General features: G+C 41.5%; 1 protein-coding gene and 1 pseudogene across 2 annotated transcripts in view; one reads left to right on the forward strand and one right to left on the reverse strand.

The window, feature by feature from the left end:
• Positions 1-1,634: 1,634 nt before the first annotated feature.
• Positions 1,635-1,753, reverse strand: LOC116556819 (annotated as a pseudogene).
• Positions 1,754-4,684: 2,931 nt separating this feature from the next.
• The window catches only part of PDK3 (pyruvate dehydrogenase kinase 3), an 81,849-nt gene continuing 65,848 nt past the window's right edge, over positions 4,685-20,685 (forward strand). For both annotated transcript variants that reach the window (XM_032286154.1, XM_032286153.1), the window contains exon 1: positions 4,685-5,024. In XM_032286154.1, coding sequence (XP_032142045.1) covers positions 4,919-5,024 — 106 coding nt within the window. In that variant the 5' untranslated portion in view covers positions 4,685-4,918. The remainder of the gene's footprint in view (positions 5,025-20,685) is intronic.

Raw genomic sequence — 20,685 nt, forward strand, 5'->3', positions numbered from 1 at the left:
ACACCAGCCTGGCCAACATGGCGAAACCCTGTCCCTACTGAAAACACAAAAATTAGCCAGGCGTGGTGGCACACACCTGTAATCCCAGCTACTCAGGAGGCTGAGGCAGGAGAATCGCTTGAACCTGGGAGGTGAAGGTTGCAGTGAGCCAAGATCACACCACTGCACTCCAGCCTGGGTGACAGAGCAAGACTCTGTCTCAAAAAAAAAAAAAAAAGAATTACCTGGAGGGCTTGTATATTAGTTAACTGTTGCTGCATAACAGATTATTTAGAAACTTAGCAGCTAGAAACCACGAACACTTATTACAACAAACTGCGAGGATTTCTGGGGGTAGAAGTAGTCCAGGAGCTGCTTAGCTGAGTGATTCTGACTCAGGGTCTCTCTCAAGGTTACAATGAGGTGTCAATCAAGGCGTTAGCTAGAGCTTTGTCATCTCAAGGCTCCACAGGGGGAGGATCATAGGAGAGAGAGAGAGAGAAAGAGAGAGGGAGGTGGGGAGTGGGAGACAGGTAGGGAGGCAGAGAGCATTAAAATGTTACATTTGCTATAATTCATTAACCAATATTGATACATTATTATTAAACAAATTTGGTCCAAAGTCTATACTTTATTTAGAATTCCTTAGTTTTACCGAATATCCCTTTGTCCATTTGTTTTTATAACATTTTATTCCTTTTAGCTGGATTGATTGCCTATATTAACTTTATTTTTAGGATTCCTTTTCTTTTCTTTTTTTTGAAATGGAGTCTCACTCTGTTACCCAGGCTAAGTGCAATGGCGCGATCTGAGCTCACTGCAACCTCCGCCTCCCAGATTCAAGTGATTCTCCTGTCGCAGCTTCCTGAGTTGCTGGGTTACAGGTGCCCGCCATCATGCCCGGCTACTTTTGTATTTTTAGTAGAGATGGGGTTTCACCACGTTGGCCAGGTTGGTCTCTAACTCCTGACTTCAGGTGATCTGCCCACCTCTGCTTCCCAAAGTGCTGGATTACAGGCATGAGTCACTGCACTTGGCCTATTTTTTAAATTTCTAATTGTATTTTTAAACTGACAAATAATAGTTGTACATATTCATGAAGTTACAGTGATCAGATCAGGGTAATTAGCATTCATCATCTTAAACATTTGCCATTTCCTTGTGTTGGGAACTTCAATATTCTCCTTCCATCTATTTGAAACTATACAATACATTCTTTTTAACTATAGTCACCCTACAGTGCTATAGAACACTAGAACTTATTCCTCCTATATAGCTATAATTTTGTATCCTTTAACAAATCTCTCCCTATCCTAACATCCTTTAAAAATTGTTTAATTGACACATAATAATTGTACATATCTATGGGGTATATAGTGACAATGTTGAGTGATCAAATCACCTCAAACATTTCTCATTACTAATATCCTTTTTTCTGTTCCAGCATCCCAACCAGCATAGTACATTGTATTTAGTTGTTATATCTCCTTAGGGTCTTCTTGACTGTGACAGTTCCTCAGGCTTTCCTTATTTTGAATGACTTTGATAGTTTTGAGAAGTACTGGTCAGGTATTTTGTAGGACCCCAGTTATTTTACAAACTAATCTCTGAAGTGAGATCTTATGACTTCTGGTCACTTTTTTTTTTTTTTTAATAGTCTACGGCACCCTATATTCCTTGGCGGTCTCCCATCCAAGTACCAACCAGGCCCAACCCTGCTTAGCTTCTGAGATCTGATGAGATCGGGCGCGTTCAGGGTGGTATGGCTGTAGACCTGGCCACACTCTTCTTTGTTAGAAGCTTGAGCTAAGTCTAACCCACACTCAAACGGACAGGAATTAAGCTCCATCTCTTGAGGAGTATCAAATAATTTGTGGCCATATCTTTAAAACCCCCATTGCTTGCTAAAACGTAGATCTGCTTCAGTAGGGCTGCAGTGGGATCTAGGAGTTTGCATTTCTCTCCCTCCCTCCCTCCCTCCCTTCCTTCTCTGTCTCTTGCACGCACGCGCTTTTTCTTTCCATTTTTTTTTTTTTTTGTACACTGGGTCTCACTTTGTCACCCAGGCTGATGTGCAGTGGTGCAATCTTGGCTCACTGCAGCCTCCACCTCCTGAGCTGAGGCGATCCTCCCATCTCAGCCCCCCAAGTAGCTGGGACTACAAGAGCACACTACCATGCCCTGCCAATATTTTTGTATTTTTAGTAGAGACGAGTTTTGCCATATTGCCTAGGCTGGTCTCCAACTTCTGAGCTCAAGCAACCCGCTGGCCTCTGCCTCTCAGAGTGCTAGGTTTAGACAGGCGTGAGCCACTGCACCTGGCCCAAGAGTTTGCATTTCGAACAAGTTCTCAGGTGATGTTGCTGCCACAGGTCTAGGGATTTCACTTTTGAGAGCCACTGGGAGTGGGGTCTGCACAAGACCTTGGTGTGTACCAAGACTTGAAAAGGAGTTGAAAAGACTTCATCAAGATCTATTTATCAACACACTGGTTTCACTTCTGGACTCTGCAAGTTATCATAAAACTATTAGGTAAAAATATATGCCTTGCTGTACACAAGAGGTGCAATACCTTGTATTTATATTAGATATGATTAATTTGATTTGACTGTCACAAATGTCAGGGAGAGAGATCAGGTATCTTAATCTGACACAAAAATAACTGCAACGCAGAAAGGCTAGGTGACCGTAGCCTTGTCTAATCACATTTTACATTATATCGGGCTCTTTCATATTGTTCCCAACTTCTAGAATTTTGTCACATTTTGGAGAAGCAGAAATAAAATTAGGCACACGAAAGTTCAAATAATCAAATCAACAGAATGGATTTTAAGTAGCATTTTGTGCAGTGGAAAAGGAAGAAGTGAAACAAGTGATTTGGAAGCTCAGAAAGATCAGCTTTGTTGCTTAGGCTGAGAAAATCTCCCTCTCCACAAATATCCAGCTTCTTCCTGCTCACCGACAACTGCCAACAATTACCGCTCCACTTCCAGGTAGCACCTGAGAGTCACTTTGGGAACCATAGGCCACTGGTCTTCTCTTTGTCTGCACATGCACACAACTGGATTGCTTAGTTCTTCTGGTAAAACTCCTGGTTAAAGAAGTTGTTAGTATGTCTTTTTTTTTTTTTTTTTTTTTTAATGCTTTGGTTTGAATTGAATGGAAAAAACATGGTAGTCTACATACCACTGCCAAGATGACCAATATGTTCTTGAAAATCCAGAAGTCTAGAAGACCACTGGATGTCTTTTACCATGTATGTTACTTTTCTTTAAATTCAGAGTAGACATGCAACTATTTTATTAAGCAAAGAATTGGCTGCATAAACGTCCAATGAGGGCACAAAAGCTAAATAGCTACCCACCAATAATCTCATTCAGTGAGAAACCAGTCCAATCAAAGACCCACGGAGTGGCTTCCAGTCACATTTGTACCTTTCCTTAAAGAACATTCTTCCCGTCCTCTTAATTACATATGTTTATGTTTACATATTGCCAAAAAAAAAAAAAAAGCCAAGGTTTGGTGGAAATGGCTAAAGGAAGCAGTACTTTATTCATTCATAATAGGAAATAACAATTTCATATATTGAGCCCTGAGGTTTTTTTTTTTTTTTTTTCTTTTTGAGAGGGGGGGTCTGGGTATGTTGCCTAGGCAGATCTTGAACTTCTGGGCTCAAGTGATCCTCCCACCTCCGCCTGCAGAGTCATTGGGACTATAGGTGCATGCCACCATGCCAGGCTCTGAAGTTTACTTGAGAATATCCAACACTGTGTAAGCATAGACTCCTGTCCAAAAGTGGTAGTGAATTGTGAAGCAGTCAGGGAGTTGTCCTATGGCGGTGGTGGTAGAGAAGAGGTATGAAAGAGAGTGTTGGTGACCTTATTTGATCCTTTCCAATGGTAGTAGTGGGGCTAGGGGGGGCATCAAACAGAGTCAGTGACCTTGCAGTTATATTGTCCAATGACATTGGGGGTGTATGGGGGGTCTTAGTGACCCTTGATCTCTCAATGGATCCCATCCAACGGTGGTGGCGGAGGGACATGAAACGCAATGAGTGACTTATTTTGTGCGGGAAGGAGGGGCAAGGAACCAGGAAACAAGAGAACCAGGGACCTAACAATCCCGTCCAAAGGTGTTCTCTCGGGAGTGAGGTGGGGGTGGAGCTGGGGGGCCATGTCATAAGAGTCAGTGAAATGACAATTAAGGCTGTCCAATAGTAGGAAGCGGTCAGAAAATAGAACCTGTGAGGTTTCATTAAATTCTGTCCAAAAGTGGCGGTAGTGGTGGAGGGCATAAAACAGTCAGTCTAGTTAGGCTGTAAAATCGAAGTGTCAAGATGCAGTGAACATCTGGAACTGTAAGTCCTCCTCCCGGAAAAGGCGCCTGCGGTTGAGAAGGCTTTTGAGCAGCGCGGAGGATCGAATTCCTGGCTCCCGGCCTCTTCCCGGTCCGCGGGCACCTCGGCTACCTTTTAGGCAGCGGAGAACCCTGCCAGGGGCGGAGCCGGGAGCGGCTGCACTTGCTGGGCTGGGCTGAGCCCCACGAGCCAGGGCGCCGGGCCCCGGCGCCCCGCCGCCCCGCCGCCCCGCCGCCCCGCCGCACTCCGCAACAACAAAAAAAAACGTCACAGAGGTGGTGGCAGCCAATCAGTGAAGGGCGCGCTCGGCCGCGTGCCCCTCGCGCTCCACGCAGCCCCTCGCGCGCCGCGTACGTGCAGCAACCGTCTCCGCCTAACGAGGCGGAGCTTAGGGAGCGGCGGGCGGCCGGTGGCGGTCCGGGAGCTGCTGCTGCTTCTGCGGCGGCTGCACCGGCGGCGCCGAGGCCGAGACGGAGGCCGGGGTACGGGCTTAGCGAACGTACCGGGTCCGTGGGGCTCGGCTGCGCCAGCCCTTGCGGCTACCCGAGCGTCTCGGCGGGTCTGTGAGCCGCCCCGGCGAGGATGCGGCTGTTCCGGTGGCTGCTGAAGCAGCCAGTGCCCAAGCAGATCGAGCGCTACTCGCGCTTTTCGCCGTCGCCGCTCTCCATCAAACAGTTCCTGGACTTCGGTGAGTATGGGGCCAAGGGTCCCCATGGGCCCGGGGCTGCCGCCATTCGGGCTGCCACCCTGGGTCTCCGCGTCTTTGGGGTAAAGCCACGGGAATCGCAGGCAGGGCTAGGGGATATCCGGCGGCTGGTGGGGGGGGCTCTCCTGGGGCTCGGATTTCGGGGCGCGGAGGAGCAGGGCCTGGCACCCTCACACCCAGCCTGGGACTTACCGGAGACACAGAAACCGCGTCTCATTGCAGGTCCCTCATCGCAGGCGAGACTCCCCAAACCTACCATCGTTAACTTCAAATCTGCTTGACACAAACCTCACAGCCCTTAAAACTTCAGAACGAGATGTCGGTGGCTTTTCAATGTTTTTCTGTTTAGATTTTTCTTTTTTGGTTGGGTAAGAACTGTTTAGAAATACCTTGAGGTTAAATAGACTATGCAGTGGCATTTCGTTTGTTTTCTGCTCCAAGGTGTTACAGTGTGGCCAGAGTGGCAGGACTCGAACTGTTGTCTTCATCAGGTTATGTTAAAGCAGTTGGAGGCCTGGACTGCACACGCTGTAGATGCTTGGGAAGAGCGGACGCGTGGGTTCCTAGCATCAGCAGGGTCTAATACAACTCTGGTTTCAGTGCCAACACCTTTCATTTCTCTTCTCACTTGGTGTCCCACCCACATTCTTCCTGTCCGGTGGGCTGGTGGGCGGCTTTCACGGATTGAGGTGGGACCACAGAGGATCCGGGTTCCCAGCCTGCCTCAGGCCTAGCTGAGATGGGAATAGATCCCACACCTTCTGTTAACTGGATCGTGTTTCCTCAGAAAACGAAGGAGCTGGTTGTGAAACACTTAAAAGTAAAACGCATGCACTGAGGTATCAGAATGGAACTCAGCATCCCTGAAGGAAAATCAAATCCAGCAGCCAAGATGTTCTAAGCTCTCGAGGGGAAATAGTGGGGTGTCTATTAATGAATTTTATGTAAATGTCAAAGGTGTCAGTGATAGTGTCAGTTGGCCATAAAAACTAAAGTGCAGAGTAGATAAAACATTTGAGGAAGACCTGATATGCAAAAAGTGATCTCCATACTTTAATTTTTTTTTTAAAAAAAAGCGAGGATAGGAAGAGAGGAATAGGTTAAAGTTGAGACCAAATGAAAATTTTAGAAACCTGTTTGCCAGAGGATGATGATGAAAGTCAAAGTTCAATGAGATGTTGATCTTTGCATCTTAAAACTTCACTCCCAAAAGCTATTGGTAGTTTTACTTACCATCTCGAGAATTATAGAGGTTTGAGGCAGTTTCTGACTTTAGAAAATGTTGCTGTTGCTATAAATATAGGCAAGTTTTCCATCTTTAGTTTATGGCTTAGGGAAGATTCTGAAGGTTTCAGCCTTTCATTAGCGTTAAGTGACACAGGGTAATTCACAATAAAAGGAACAAAAGGAATCCAGAAACTCCTATTTCCTTCCACTCTCAAAGTTTTAAGTGATAGGTCCAGTAGCCGTCCAAAATTTTGGTTAATTTCCATAGCAGCTAGTGTCTAGCCGGGGTAATAGGTATCTTGGCAAGGATGTTAAGTGAGTAGGAAAACCACGGGGGGGATAGTGTTAGTATGGAAAACCTCTGAGGCCAGTATCTGGAAACAAATGTTCTATCTTGGCTCTGCCACTAATTCCGAACGTGGCCTTGAGTAAGTGACCAAACCTCACTTGGAGCTCGTTTTCCTCATTAATAAAACGTGTAGACTGTATCAGGCGATCTTTAAAAGCACAGTTCACAACTATACAATTGTGATTTCAAAGGAAAAGGCATGAGCTTTCTAAAAGAAAACTACCAAATCTTTTGAAAGATATTTCCCATAAAAGCCTTCTGACCTATTTGAGAGGGGCGGAGGGATTCACTAAGATCATGAGAGAAGCATAGTAGTTTAAGGTTTTCCTTATAAGGAAGCGCACAGAAGTGCTAGATATCATTGTAGTGGAATTTGCTAGAAATGACAAGGCTAGTTTGTAACACCCAGAGATGAATCAGGTGCTAACCAGCCTATCTTTAATGACAGGACGACTAAAAGAAGGAAGTTGTCGCAAAAAGGCCATCTCTACTTCTACTTTTCTCTTAGTTCTGTCTCTTGATAGCAGTTCTATTTTGGCAAGTGATGTGGGAGTTGGAGAATTCAGAATGGGTGTGGGATATTTTTAAGGTGAGGAGAGAGGAGGAGTGAAGAGGCTTCATGTCCCTGTACAATTGGAGAAAACTGCGGGAGAGGGCCAACTCAGATGCTGAAAGCACCAGGTAGCAGGCAGTGGATAAGCATGAGGTGAGGACTGTGACAAATTCCTGGTATATGGCTAGCTCCAAAGGGGCAGCTGATTGGCACCAATTCAGGACATTTTAAGAGAACTTTGGCATAAACAAAATACACAGATGGATCAAGTTGGGCCTCAGGCTGCTAATTTATGAACTTTATGCCTTTCTCCATGGGTACTTTGCAAATAGGACATACATTTCGACTATAGTAACTAGACAGGGACCAGAGAAAGGAGATATGCAGGATGTACATAGTTTGCTACAACCTTGGTAAATAGCTTTCTTAATGTGAATGTATGGCACATCAGTAAAGAAGGAGATTATTTCCTATGTTTAAAAGTGGAGGCTGAAACTGGTTGTTACTTCAGAAGCAGCAATTTTATTTTAAAGCAGGAGTTCCCGAGCCTTAGCGCTCTTGCCATTTCAGGCCAGGTAATTTTGGTAGGAGCTGTCTTGTGCACTGTGGGAAGTTGAGCTGCATTCCTGGCCTCTCCCCGCTAGATGCCATGAACACTTCCCACTCCAAGTTGTGACAACCAAACATGTCTCCAGTCATTGACAAATGTCCCCTGGGGGAGCAAAATGTCCTCTGGACTTCTGTTGAACCACTGTTTGGAAGTGTTTACATGAGTGGTTTTCAGGCCAGGGCCTCATACCCCGAATTTTTGTTGTAAATGGTCTGGGGGTGCTGGGGGTGGAGGGTGGAGTGTTGGTATTTTTAGGAGAGCCCTCTGTCATTCCAAAGCATATCCAGGGTCAGGCACCATTCATCAGATGATCTTCTGTCTGATCTACTGGCCCCCTTTCATCTATGTGCAGTATTTCTCTATGCCTTTTAAAATAATGAAAGTTTCTTGAACTCCATCTTGACTTGAAATATAGCCTGCCACATAGTTAGCAAATATAGCAAGAATAACAAGTATTCTAAATGGTTTTTAAATTTATAATGGCAATAGTTCTTTCCAAAGGATGGCATTTTTTAAAATGAGATTTTTTCTTTGGGGCCTAAGATTACAGTCACATGGTTCCAAATTCAGAAGGTGCAAAAGGACACAGAAAAGCCTGCTTCCCACTTCTGCCCACTGGCCTCCCCTCTTTTGCTTAAATGGCAGTTTATACCTTTGTCTGTACCTTGTTTTTTGAGCTTAATACCTTAGAAAGAGAGCTTTCTATATCTGTACCCACAGAACTTTGTTTTTCTCTTTTATGGCTTCTGAGAATTTGGTTATATGAATGTACCAGAATCTATTAGCCAACTCTCCCTATTGATGGCTGGTTAATAGGTTGTTTCCAGTCTTTGCTATGACAACCTGCCCTCCAGTGAATTATTGTGTGCATTGTAATTTCATGCATGTCCGGGTGTATATATAGGACAGATTCCTAAATGTGGGATTGCTACGTCAACAGGTATGTGCATTTGTAATTTTGACAAACATTGTCAAATTGCTTTCCATAAACATTGTCTGTTTTCCCTCTTGCTAGAAGTTTCTGGGAGTCCCTATTTTCCTATGCCTTCACCACATTATTGTCAAACTTTTGATAGGTGAAAAAATGGTATACCTAGATAGAAGATGTCTTTATTTTAGTTTTTATTATGGAAATTAAAAAAAACTTAGGCAGGTGCCTTTAATTTAGTGCTTTGAGAGGACAAGGCAGAGGATGGCTTGAGACCAGGAGTTTGAGACCAGCCTGGGCAACATAGCGAGATCCTGTTGCTACAAAAAAAAAGAAAATTAGCCAGGAGTGGTGTTGGCACACACTTGGGGTCCTAGCTACTCGGGAGGCTGAGGCAGGAGGCTCGAGCCCATATTGAAGCTGCAGTGAGCTGTGTTTGTGCCACTGCACTCCAGCCTAGGAGATGTACATGTATAGGTAAATACATACATACATTTTATTGTGTATTATTAAGGTATACAGCATGATGTTATGGGATACATAGGTTACTACAGTGAAATAAATGAACATATCTATCATCTCACATAGTTACCCTTTTTTATTTTTTTGGCAAGATCAGCTAAAATCTACTCATTTAGCATGAATCCCATATACAGTACAATTTTATATTTTATATTCTTCATGTTGTGCATGAGATATTTAGACCTTAAACATTTACAGAAGTAGAGAGAATAGAATGATGGATTTCTGGGTTTGTTTTATTGATATCCATGTACTATTTGTCTGTAGATATTGTATGTGTGGTCTGTTAGATTTTCTTATCAAAGTTATACTTGTTTCAAAGACATAAATTTTTGCTTTCAAAAAGATTATTTATCTTTTGAATTATCTGTTCTTTAAATATTTGGTAGAACTTCATATGAAAGTGTTTAAGCTTGTATATTTTGGGGAATTTTGCTCTCTGACAGCTTTCTCTATTCTGTGCTATTGATCTGTGTAGATTTTCTGTGTCTTCTAGAGTCCATTTTGATACCTTTTTCTTGAAAATTATCCTACTCGGCCAGGTGCGGTGGCTCACACCTATAATCTCAGCGCTTTGGGAGGCTGAGGCAGGTGGATCACTGGAGGTCAAGAGTTTGAGACCAGCCTGGCCAACATGGTGAAACCCCATCTCTACCAAAAACACAAAAATTAGCCAGGCGTGGTGGCAGGTGCTTGTAATCCCAGCTACTCAGGAGGCTGAGGCAGGAGAATTGCTTGAACCCAGAAGGCAGAGGTTGCAGTGAGCCAGGATCATGCCCTTGTACTTCAGCCTGGGCGAAAAAAGTGAAACTGTATCTCAAAAAAAAAAAAAAAGAAAGAAAATTATTCTCCTCATTGAGGTTTTTAAGTCAGTTTGGATAGCTGAGATAGTTGTCACTGAACAGTCTTAATTTTCCCTGTGACATTTGTCCTCCCTTCTTCTTTAGTAGGTGAGTTGATGATTTATTTGCTTGGCTTTATTTATTAGTTTTATGACTTTTATTGTCTAGTTTATTGTCTGATTTGACTTTAGTAATTCCCTCTGATCTCAGGTTTATTTTGTGTTCTTTTAAAAATTAGATGATTTCTTCGTTGTCTTGTTTATTTCAGTATTTAAGGTTAGTTATTCCTCCCTCTGAGCACTGCTTTAGCAGCGATGTGTGTGCCCTTGGTCCTTTTTCTCCCAGCTCTTCTGCATCTTCAGGTTTTTAGTTTCCTATAAACTAAGATTGTTTGGGGGAGCTTAAAAATTTCCAATGTAGATGCATTCTGTATTTTAATTTTATTTATGTCTAGTTGTGTTGCATTGTGATTACAGAATGTCGTCAGAGGTGTTCTCTAATTTATTGATATTTACTTTGAAGCTGATTATATGGTTGTTTTCTGTGAATGTTCCTTGGGCATCAAAAAGAAGGTTATACTCTCTTCATAGGTTGCCGAGTGTGATGTATCAGCTCTGCAAGATTATGTTATTTAGGTTTTGTATAACTTTACTGTTTTTATCTACTTGATTTGTCATGGATGAAACACAAGAGAAGTTAAAGTCTCCTAATAACGATTCTATTTCTCCACATAGCTCCTATAGTTTTTGCTTTATAACTATCAGTGTTATGTTTGATGCTTATTAACTCTTGTCCTCATTATGAGATATACCAGTTAGCATTAGAGTGCTGCCCTTTTACTAGTTGAAGGCATTTTGGACTGGATTCATCCTTACTTGACATTGAGATCTAGTTCCCTATTTTCTTGTTTACATTTCCTGGGATAGCATAGCCATCCTTTTATTTTCAGTTTTTCTGAATTACTTTGCTTTAAATGTGTCTCTAAATGTAAAGTTGGGTTTTGCTTTGTGAATCAGTCTTTTTCATGTGATAATTTTAACCTGTTTATACTTACTGATATGATAGCTCTGTCATCTGTAATGATAAGCATCTGTAACTTTGTTTTGCTTTCTGTTTTTAATACCTTAATTTTCCTATGTTATATATTGCTTTGTTTTAGCATATTTATTTTAATAAATAACTAGGCTTGAATTTTTGGTTCTAGTGGTTATCTTTATAGTTATTACTTTATTTCTATAGACCTTTGTCCCATATGGATTACCACCTGTCAGCTGCGAGACCTTTGAGCACTTGAAATGTGGTTATTGTGGCCGAAAAACTTAATTGACTTAATTCAAATTGAAAACTGACAAGTAAATTTTCACATCTATGTAGAACAACTTAAATATGGGAACCCACTTTCTCACCTGCAGATTTTATGAAATCTCATTATAGGCCAATTATTTCTGATAGAAATTTAGCTTCTGAATTGAGATGTGCTTTCACTATAAAATACACATTGGATTTCAAAGGCAATATAAAAATAGTAAAATATCAGTACATTTTATATTGATTGTATGTTGAAATGATAATATTTTATATATGTTGGGTTAAATGGAATATTATCAAAAACTTCATCTATTTTTTTATGTTAATGTGGCTACTAGCAAATTTTAAATTACATATGTGGCTCACATATTTCTATTGGACAGTGTGGCTTCAGATAGTATATGTTAATTCCTTATTAGGAGCAATGAAGACATCACATTTTAATATTGAGAATAAACATTTATTGAATTTATTTATTTATTTGTGACAGGGTTTCACTCTGTCACCCAGGTTAGAGGGCAGTGGTGCGATTTCCACTCACTGCAACCTCTGCCTCCTGGGTTCAAGCGATTCTTCCACCTCAGCCTCCCAAGTAGCTGGGATTACAGGTACATGCCACCACGCCCGGCTAATTTGTGTATTTTTTGGTAGAGACGGGCTTTCCCATGTTAGCCAGGGTGGTCTCAAACTCCTGACTTCAGGTGATCCACTGCCTCTTCCTCCCAAAGTGCTGGAATTACAGGCGTAAGCCATTGTCCCCGGCCTGCATTTATTTCTTTAAATATAACATTAACATGTCTTGTTCCATATTTTTTTCTGTAAACCTCTCTGGATTTTTGGATCAATTTATTGTTTTTGAATGGCAGTTACTGTTATGGTGGCTCCTTGTTATATTTGCACAAATTTGAGTTCTCTTTCCCTTAAGCAGTTGTTATAAATTAAAAGTTCTCTTAATGATATAAGTAAAGGAGAACTTGGACTATTATGACATAAGGATAGAACCTTCTGAATGTTGAATTAGTTGGTAGGAAATGATTCACATTTTCTTTTGGACTTGCTTTTCATCTTTCAGTCTCCATCCCCGTCGGCTTCTGGTTCCCTTGTTAACCACTTTTATCCCTTCCCTGCAGACTGACCTCCCATTTGTTTGATTTTCCAGTTACTTTTGCACAGCCACTCTTGCATTAAAGAGATTTTGCTCCTGCCTCCTTTTCTTACATTTTATCCTCAATTGTCTCTTCCCCAAGGGCAGGCGCTCACCTCTTCTTTGTAACCTCTCACAGCTTCCTCAGCTCAGCTTGCTCTGCAGAGTGGGTGCTCCATAAATGGCAATTACTGATGGCATGCCTGACTCCATCTCGAGGTTATTAAACGTTTTTCCACTTTTATTTAGTTAGTTATATAAGTTTATTTATTTAATTTAATTAATTTATTTAAGACTGAGTCTCACTCTCACCCAGCCTGGAGTGTAGTGGCACCATCTCGGCTCACTGTAACGTCCGCCTCCTGGGTTCAAGCAATTCTCCTGCCTCAGCCTCCCAAGTACCTAGGACTACAGGCATGCACCACTACACCTGGCTGATTTTTGTATTTTTAGTAGAGACAGGGTTTCGCCATGTTGGTCAGGCTGGTCTCGAACTCCTGACTTCAGGTGATTTGTCCACCTTGGCCTCCCAAAGTGCTGGGATTACAGGCGTGAGCCATTGCGCCTGGCCAAGTTTAAACTTCTATAGTGTCCCACATGTAAATATAGGATCTCTCAAATAAAACCACCAGAAAGCTGGTTATCTGACAACCCTGCCATCTTCTCACAAAACTTCATATTTTGATTTCTGTCATAATCACACTGGCTCTGTGAACCTCAGAGCTTTTAGCTCTTAGAAGGTAGTGTCCAGTTTCCCCATTCTTACTATTCTTAAAGTTTAAGGGCCCAGCCATCTTCTGTTTTCCTTTAGAAAGTATTTTAATATACTTTGGTTCCAAATGATTCTCTTCGCAAAATCTTGGTTTTTAAAATCATTTTACCCGTCAAAGCCAGATTACCACTGGGGACAACTGTGATTTTGTTTTTGGAGAAGATAAAAAGATTGTTTTTTAAAAAAAATTAGGAAAAGGGAAAAACAATCTCATTCTGCTTCCAAGTATGTTTATTTTATACCTTTACATATGTACACGACAGATTGTTTTTCTGTAAGCAGTAATTTTTCTGCTACAAGGTGTTGCCAAGAATTAGGCCAACCTGTTTGGAGAAAGGAACCAACTATTCAGCATTAAAGAGGAAGAGAACAATTTAGTTGAGGGTAAAGATATCTAACTTGGCTTATTGCATCTTGATAAGTTTTTTAATTTAAAGAAAGAATTGGTCCAGGCACTGTGGCTAATGCCTATAATCCCAGCGTTTTGGGAGGCTGAGGCAGGAGAATCTCTTGAGTCCAGGAGTTTGAGACCAGCCCAGGCAACACAGTGAGCCCTCTGTCTCTACAAAAAATAAAAAAAAAAATTAGCCAGGCATAGTGGTGCACACCTGTGGTCCCAGTTACATGGGAGGCTGAGGTGGGAGGATCACTTGAGCCTGGGAGGTTGAGGCTGCAGTGAGCTGTGATCACATCACTGCACTCTAGCCTGGACAATAAAGCAAGGCCATGTCTCAAAAAAAAAAAAAAAAAAAAAAAAAAAAAAGGAGGGAGAGAAGGAAGGAGGGAAAGAAAGAGAAAAGGAAGGAAAGAACAGAAGAAACCCAGGACGGAAGGAGGAAAGAAAGGAAAGGAAGGAAAGAAGGAAGAAAGGGAGGGCTTTTTGGGCCTTTAAGATCTGATAGGGCTGCATTTAACATGTCACCGTTTATCTGGCTCTGAGGTAACTCTCAGGCACCAGAGTCATAGCTTTGGCCTCACTGTCTTTGAAGAAGTTATGTTTTGTGTGCTTTTGAAAGTGGAGACAGCTGCAGTTACTGATCTATTGATGGATGAGTGGTTTCCTCCCATGAAGCTTTTGCAAAATTGATGAGACTCTTGGCAAGATTTGGGAAACCTTGGTTTTGTTACTGGATGGAATCTGAAAATATCACTGCTTTTTCTTTTCCTTTATATGTTTAAGCATTCCATTATTTTACTTGGATGGTAATCTGATTTTAGAGTTGGGCAAATCCTTTTATTTTAGGAACACACTGGTCTGAGAATGTCAACCTATAACCTGAGGGCTGGCCACCTGTTTTTTTTTCCTAATTAATAGACTGTTTTTAAAGAGTACCGTCCACCCTCTGTATCTCTGGGTTCCACATCCATGGATTCAGTCAACCTCAGAAAATATTCAGAAAAAAAAATTCCACTGAGTTCCAGAAAGCAAAATTTAAATTTGCCTCACACGGAATACTATGTTGAATCCATGTAAATGAAATGATATGTAGGCTTTGTAACTAGTCTAGAGATAATTTAAAGTATACAAAAGGATGTACATAGGTTATATGCAAATACTCTAGGCCATTTTATATAAGGGACTTGAGTATCCATGGATTTTGATATCCAAGGGTGTCCTGGAACCAATCCCTCACAGATACTGAGAGGCGACTATAGTTTTAGGTTTACAGCAAAATTGAGCGGAGGTACAGAATGCCCACAGACCCCTTCCTCACCCCCAAACACAGTCTCTGCTGCCATCAGCATCCTGCACCAGTGTGGGACATTTGTTATAACTGATGAACCAACATTGAGCCATCATTATCACCTGAAGTCCATAGTTTACATTAGGGCCCATTCTTTGTGTTGTACCCTCTGTGGGTTTTGAAAACTCCTGTTTTTGTAAAGTTCTACTGGAACACAGCCACGCTCATTTGTTACACATTGTTTGTAGCTTTTGTCTGTCCACAACAGCAGAATTGATCATTGACAGAGACTATATGGCCCATAAAGCCAAAGACTTTTACTGTCTGGTCCTGTAGAGAATGTTTCTTGATCCCTGTTCTGAGACAAATCAGTTCCCTCTTTAAAGAACTGAGCAGTGATTGGTCTTATTTTCCATTTAAGTGGTAAAGCTCTGTTTCTTCTGTATGCTAGTAACAATAAACTGGCCAACTGGAGTGTGACTTTTGGGGTAGTGAAGACTTTTCCAGGTAATCAGGTGGTTTATGTGTAGGATATCTGCCTCAGAGTGGAATTACCATATGAAAGCCTTTGACATTTTATAGCTTTAATTTATCCAGGGCTGTCAGCAAAATTGAATGGTATCAGTTTCTCCATAGCCCGGCCAAAATGAGGTTTTATGATTTTAATTGCATCATAGGCAATGTAGGAATGAAACGTGCTTTTTCCTCTGCTTGGCTTTTTTGTCTGCTTTTTGTTCTTTGTAAAGTACCTTTGGCCATTTTGTAACCAGAATCTGGAGTTTTTATCATTTGCATGAATTCCTGTGTGTATTTGGCAAAGTAAGCTATTGTGCGGTGTAAATGTAGTTTCTTTCTTTGGCAAAGTAATTATCAAAGTATAAAATTAAAGACATTTGGAAAGAACTGCTATATTACCTACAATATAGGTGATTCATCTTTTTTTGTGTGTGTGATAGCCCTTCCAGCTTTGCCCGTATAGTTACGTATGTTAATACTGTATGTTGGTTTCCTTTTTATCTAGTGCACAGTCTGAGTTTTCATATGCTCAATATCACCTATATCATTTACAGTGCTTTTATCATGGTCAGATTTGTCACCTATAGCAGATTTTGTGAGCAGTTATTAAATCTCTCTGGAATCTGTTGCCATTTCTGATAAGCCTTTGTAGCTAACTCATTTTTGCCCTGTTTTACTGTCAACTTGCCCAACAATTATTAAGACCTCAGGCTTTTCATTTGAAACTTGGCTGTTTCTCTTTTATCTTGACTGTTTCTCTTGGATCATATGCTAAACTCTCAGAGTAGTTTGTATTTGTGGACTCTAGTCAACACGGCAACATTTTTTGATTTTAACTAAATATCACATTTTAACTTTGTAATTTATGTTGAAATTTGGTGAGGCAGTTCCTTATTTATTACTTTAAATTTTAAAGAATTCTTGCTTTTCTTGTGCACTAATTCTTCTTGATAAATTAGTCATTGTGCATGTTGAAGAGCATATCATCAAAAGTGTGCTAAGGGAACTGTGGGTGGGTTACATGGTGTTCTAGGGTTTCCATCTTTGTTATGTACTTGGCATTGAAATTAGCATTGAGGCTGGGCATGGTGGCTCATGCTTGTAATCCCAGCACTTTGGGAGGCCAAGGTGGGAAAACCACTTGAGGTCAGGAGTTTGAGACCAGCTTGGCCAACATGGTGAAACCTCATCTCTACTAAAAAAATACAAAACAAAAAAAAAATCAGCCAGGAGTGGTGGCTCATGTGTATAGTCCCAGTTACTCAGGAGGCTGAGGTAGGAAAATCATTTGAACCTGGGAAGTAGAGGTTGCAGTGAGCTGAGATCGCGCCATTGTACTCCAGCCCGGGTGACAGAGTGAGATTCTGTTTCAAACAAACAAACAAACAAAGGAAAAACTAGCATTGGAGTATTTGCAATTAGCCTATTTTGCTTTTATGGCAGGGAGGCTAGTTTACCGCTATACTTGCCTTCATGGGAGAGCTGGGTTTGATTGTGACCCATGGTGAGTGTCCTTCATATCCCTCAAGGAGAACCCTGTTCCTGGTCATTGTCTCACCTTAACTCTGAGATTATACCTTTTGCCGTAATGAATGGCACAAAAATTATAGTAAACTATTACATTTGCACAGATCAGCATTTATATTTCCTCTAATTGAATACTTAGGGTCCTAACTCAGCAGTATGTTATTTCCGTAAGGGCCACCTAAACAGTTGTGATTTTCTTTTCATTCTTGGATTTCATCTATGATTTTACTTAACCAGTTGAGTTATACTAGTGTTGCTTTCTCTCTTACCAGGGCATGGAGGTCATATATAATAGTCTCACTGTTGGGAAGAAATTATCATCTCTCTAACATTTTCCCCCACCATGAAGTTAAATATTTTGCCATGTGTTGCTGGCCAGAAAACAGTAGGGCCCTTTGAAATTTGTAAATTACTTATATTTTCCCACAATTGTTACATTTTCATGGACCAGAGAATACTCAGGCTTCTATCTGAACCTTTTCTTGGATCTGTTCTAGCAGGGTATACTGTTTCCTTAAGCTTGCTAGCAGATATTTCTTAATACCTGCCTGTGGATTTTGTATAAATTTGGTTAATTTCTCCTCCTGATTCTGCTGTTAAATAGAAAGCTGAGTGGCTATTGCTATATTACTGTTCCTATATTGGTCATGTAATGTGCTCGTGTGAGCACGTTATTTGTAATAGACTCCTCTGGGAGGAAGCTTCTTGTCTCAGTACTGTATGTCTCCTGTTCTCTAGAAATTGCCCTTCATGGCCAGGGTACTGCTTCTTTTGTTAGAGCTTCTTACATATTCTCTACCATGTTATCTCTGGCCTATGTACTCCTACTCTTGTTTCTTTGACCTGAGCTTGACTTCAGTGAAGCTATTGGAGAAGGGAATTAAAATGGACTCTAGGCTGCGCACGGTGGTTCATGCCTGTAATCCCAACACTTTGGGAGGCCGAGGCAGTCGGATCACCTGAGGTCAGGGGTTTGGGACCAGCCTGGCAAAAATGGTGAAACCCCATCTCTAATAAAAAAAAAAAAAAATTAGCCAGGCATGTTGGCACGTGCCTGTAATCCCAGCTACTCAGGAGGCTGAGGCAGGAGAATCGCTTGAATCTGGGAGGTGGAGGTTGCAGTGAGCCAAAATTGTGCCACTGCATTCCAGCCTGGGCGTTGGAACGAGACTCCATCTCAAAAAAACAATGGACTTTATATGGCACCTGAAGAAGATTCAATAGATTCAACTAGCACTTACTGAGTACTTACCAACTAAAATAGGGTATCATTCAATTCTCGTAACAGCCATGCCCATTTTACCAGTTAGGAAACTGAAGTTCTGAGCAGGTAAGAAAATGACTCACACATGTAGTAGGTAGTAGAGCCAGGTGTCTGCCCACCTGATTGTCTTACCACCCTTTTATAGCAGAGAAAGTAGGTGACGGATTGGGTGGAGCATGTGAGCAAAACAAACTGGAGGAAAGGACCATCGAGTGCATCATCACCACTTGCCAAGCATTACCACATCCTGAAGCACAGTTAGCCGTTTCCTTCTTGAGTTTTTTTCAGTTTTCATTTTCCTCATTTAAGATCATCTAAAAGTGAAAGGGAAAAAAGAGAGCTGAGAACACTGAAAAGTCTCTTACAGAGTGCAAAGATGTTTGTGGTCAGTTTCCTAAGAGGTTGAAATAAAACTCAAAGGTGAAAATAAAGACTAACAGTACATGAGTAAATAAAAAATTGGGAATGCTTAATAGCCATTGTCTGGGCCTGAGGAGTTCTTTGATTTGTTTACCCTCGTTGAATTTTTTATGGTTAGATGCTAGTCCATGATTCTCAGTCCTGGCTGCTCATGAGAATCACCTGGGGAGCTCCTAAAATGAGTGACACCTGCTCTTTACATAAACCAATTAAATCAGTCGCTGCAGGTGGGGGTCTAGGGGTGGTGCTTTTGGGTTACCCAGGTGATTCTGGAAGAATAATATTCTTCCAGAGTTAAAACCACAATGTTAGATCTGGTGAAAGTTTTGCCCAAGAGCTATGAACCACTTTAGGGGATAGAGTCTGTGAGTGAGATGCTGAAGGTTAGCACTGAAGTAGCTCTGGAGTCCATCAGCCTTAGTTGAAAGTTCTGGATTTGGAATGAAATGGAAGCTAACAAGCATTGGGAAATTGCCAAGGCATAGTCATTGCCTTTGAGGCGCTCATAGATAAATGAGAAGCTGAGACAAATACATAAATTTATATATGCTAGCCAGAAGGATGTATCGTATTATTTTGTGGTATCTTTTCTGCTGTCCCTACCTCTCCCTTAAAGGTTTTTGAAATAAGGGTGGTTTCTGGGAACATGTAAGGTGTTAACCCAATTGTCCTTTATCTGAAATGATGTTGGAGGCTTTCTAGATGGAGATCCCAAAGAGAAGAACAAAATGTAAATGTGCATACCCTTTTTCTTGACTTACACATTTTTTCCTCAGCTGTTTACTCTTAGCACTGCTCTCCAGAGTTGTCTTAGAATTTATATTAGTAGGCAAGGTTAGTGTCTACTAATGTAACTGTATAGAGAGACAAATGAAAATCTTAGCCTCTTAGATTCATTCAGTGGGAACTTGAGCTTAGAGATTGATATGGTTTGGCTCTGTGTCCTGTGTCCCCACCCAAATCTCATGTTGAGTTATGATCTTCAGTGTTGGAGGAGGGGCCTGGTGGGAGATGATTGGATCATGGGGGCAGATTTCCCCCTTGCTGTTCTTATGATAGCGAGTGGGTTCTCGTGAGATCTGATTGTTTAAAAGTGTGTAGCACTTCCCCCTTTGCTCTTTCTTTCTCCTGCCAGCATGTGAATACGTGCTTGCTTCCCCTTTGCCACTGCCGTGATTATAAGTTTCCTGAGGCCTCCCCAGCCTTATGGAACTGTGATTTATAAAGGAAAGAGTCAATTAAACCTCCTTCCTTTATAAATTACTCAGTCTCAGGTAGTTCTTTCTAGCCACGAGAACAAACTAATACAGAGATCATCTGTAATCTTCCCAATTTTACATGCAAAAAAGTAGAAGCCTCATGTAGGAAGAGACTGTCCCAATCATCAGCTAGTTGTTGACATAACATCTTGGCCACCTCTTCCAAAGGGAACCAGAAATTATTCTTTTTATGAGGCCAAGGGAACTTATATTTGTGTGCCACTCTCTGCTAAACACAATAGTAGTTAGCTGTAATTCTCACAGCATCCACATGAAGTAGGTGTTTCCATTTCTTGGATGAAGAGTCTAAAGCTGAGATAGTTTAAATCTCTTACCTAAGCAAAGTTAGGGGCAAAGCATGATTAAAATTCAGGTAGAGTGAGGGTTTTTTTCTTTTTTTGGCAGAGTCTTGCTTTGTCACCCAGGCTGGATTACATGGTACGATCTTGGCTTACTGCAACCTCCACCACCAGATTCAAGCGATTCTCCCAAGTAGCTGGGATTCAGGTGCCCATCACCATGCCTGGCTAATTTTTTGTAATTTTAATAGATACGGAGTTTCACCATGTTGTCCAGGCTGGTCTTGAACTCCTGACCTCAAGTAATCTGCCCACCTTGGCCTCCCAAAGTGCTGGGATTACAATTAAGATTGAGCTTTTAAACCTATGTTCTTTTCTGTTTAACATAGTATATCATTGCCCCCAATGCAATTCTTCA

This window comes from Sapajus apella, unplaced genomic scaffold (assembly GCF_009761245.1).
Source record: "Sapajus apella isolate SASKATOON/1434 unplaced genomic scaffold, GSC_monkey_1.0 scaffold17, whole genome shotgun sequence".
In the NCBI taxonomy this organism is placed as follows: Eukaryota; Metazoa; Chordata; class Mammalia; order Primates; family Cebidae; genus Sapajus; species Sapajus apella.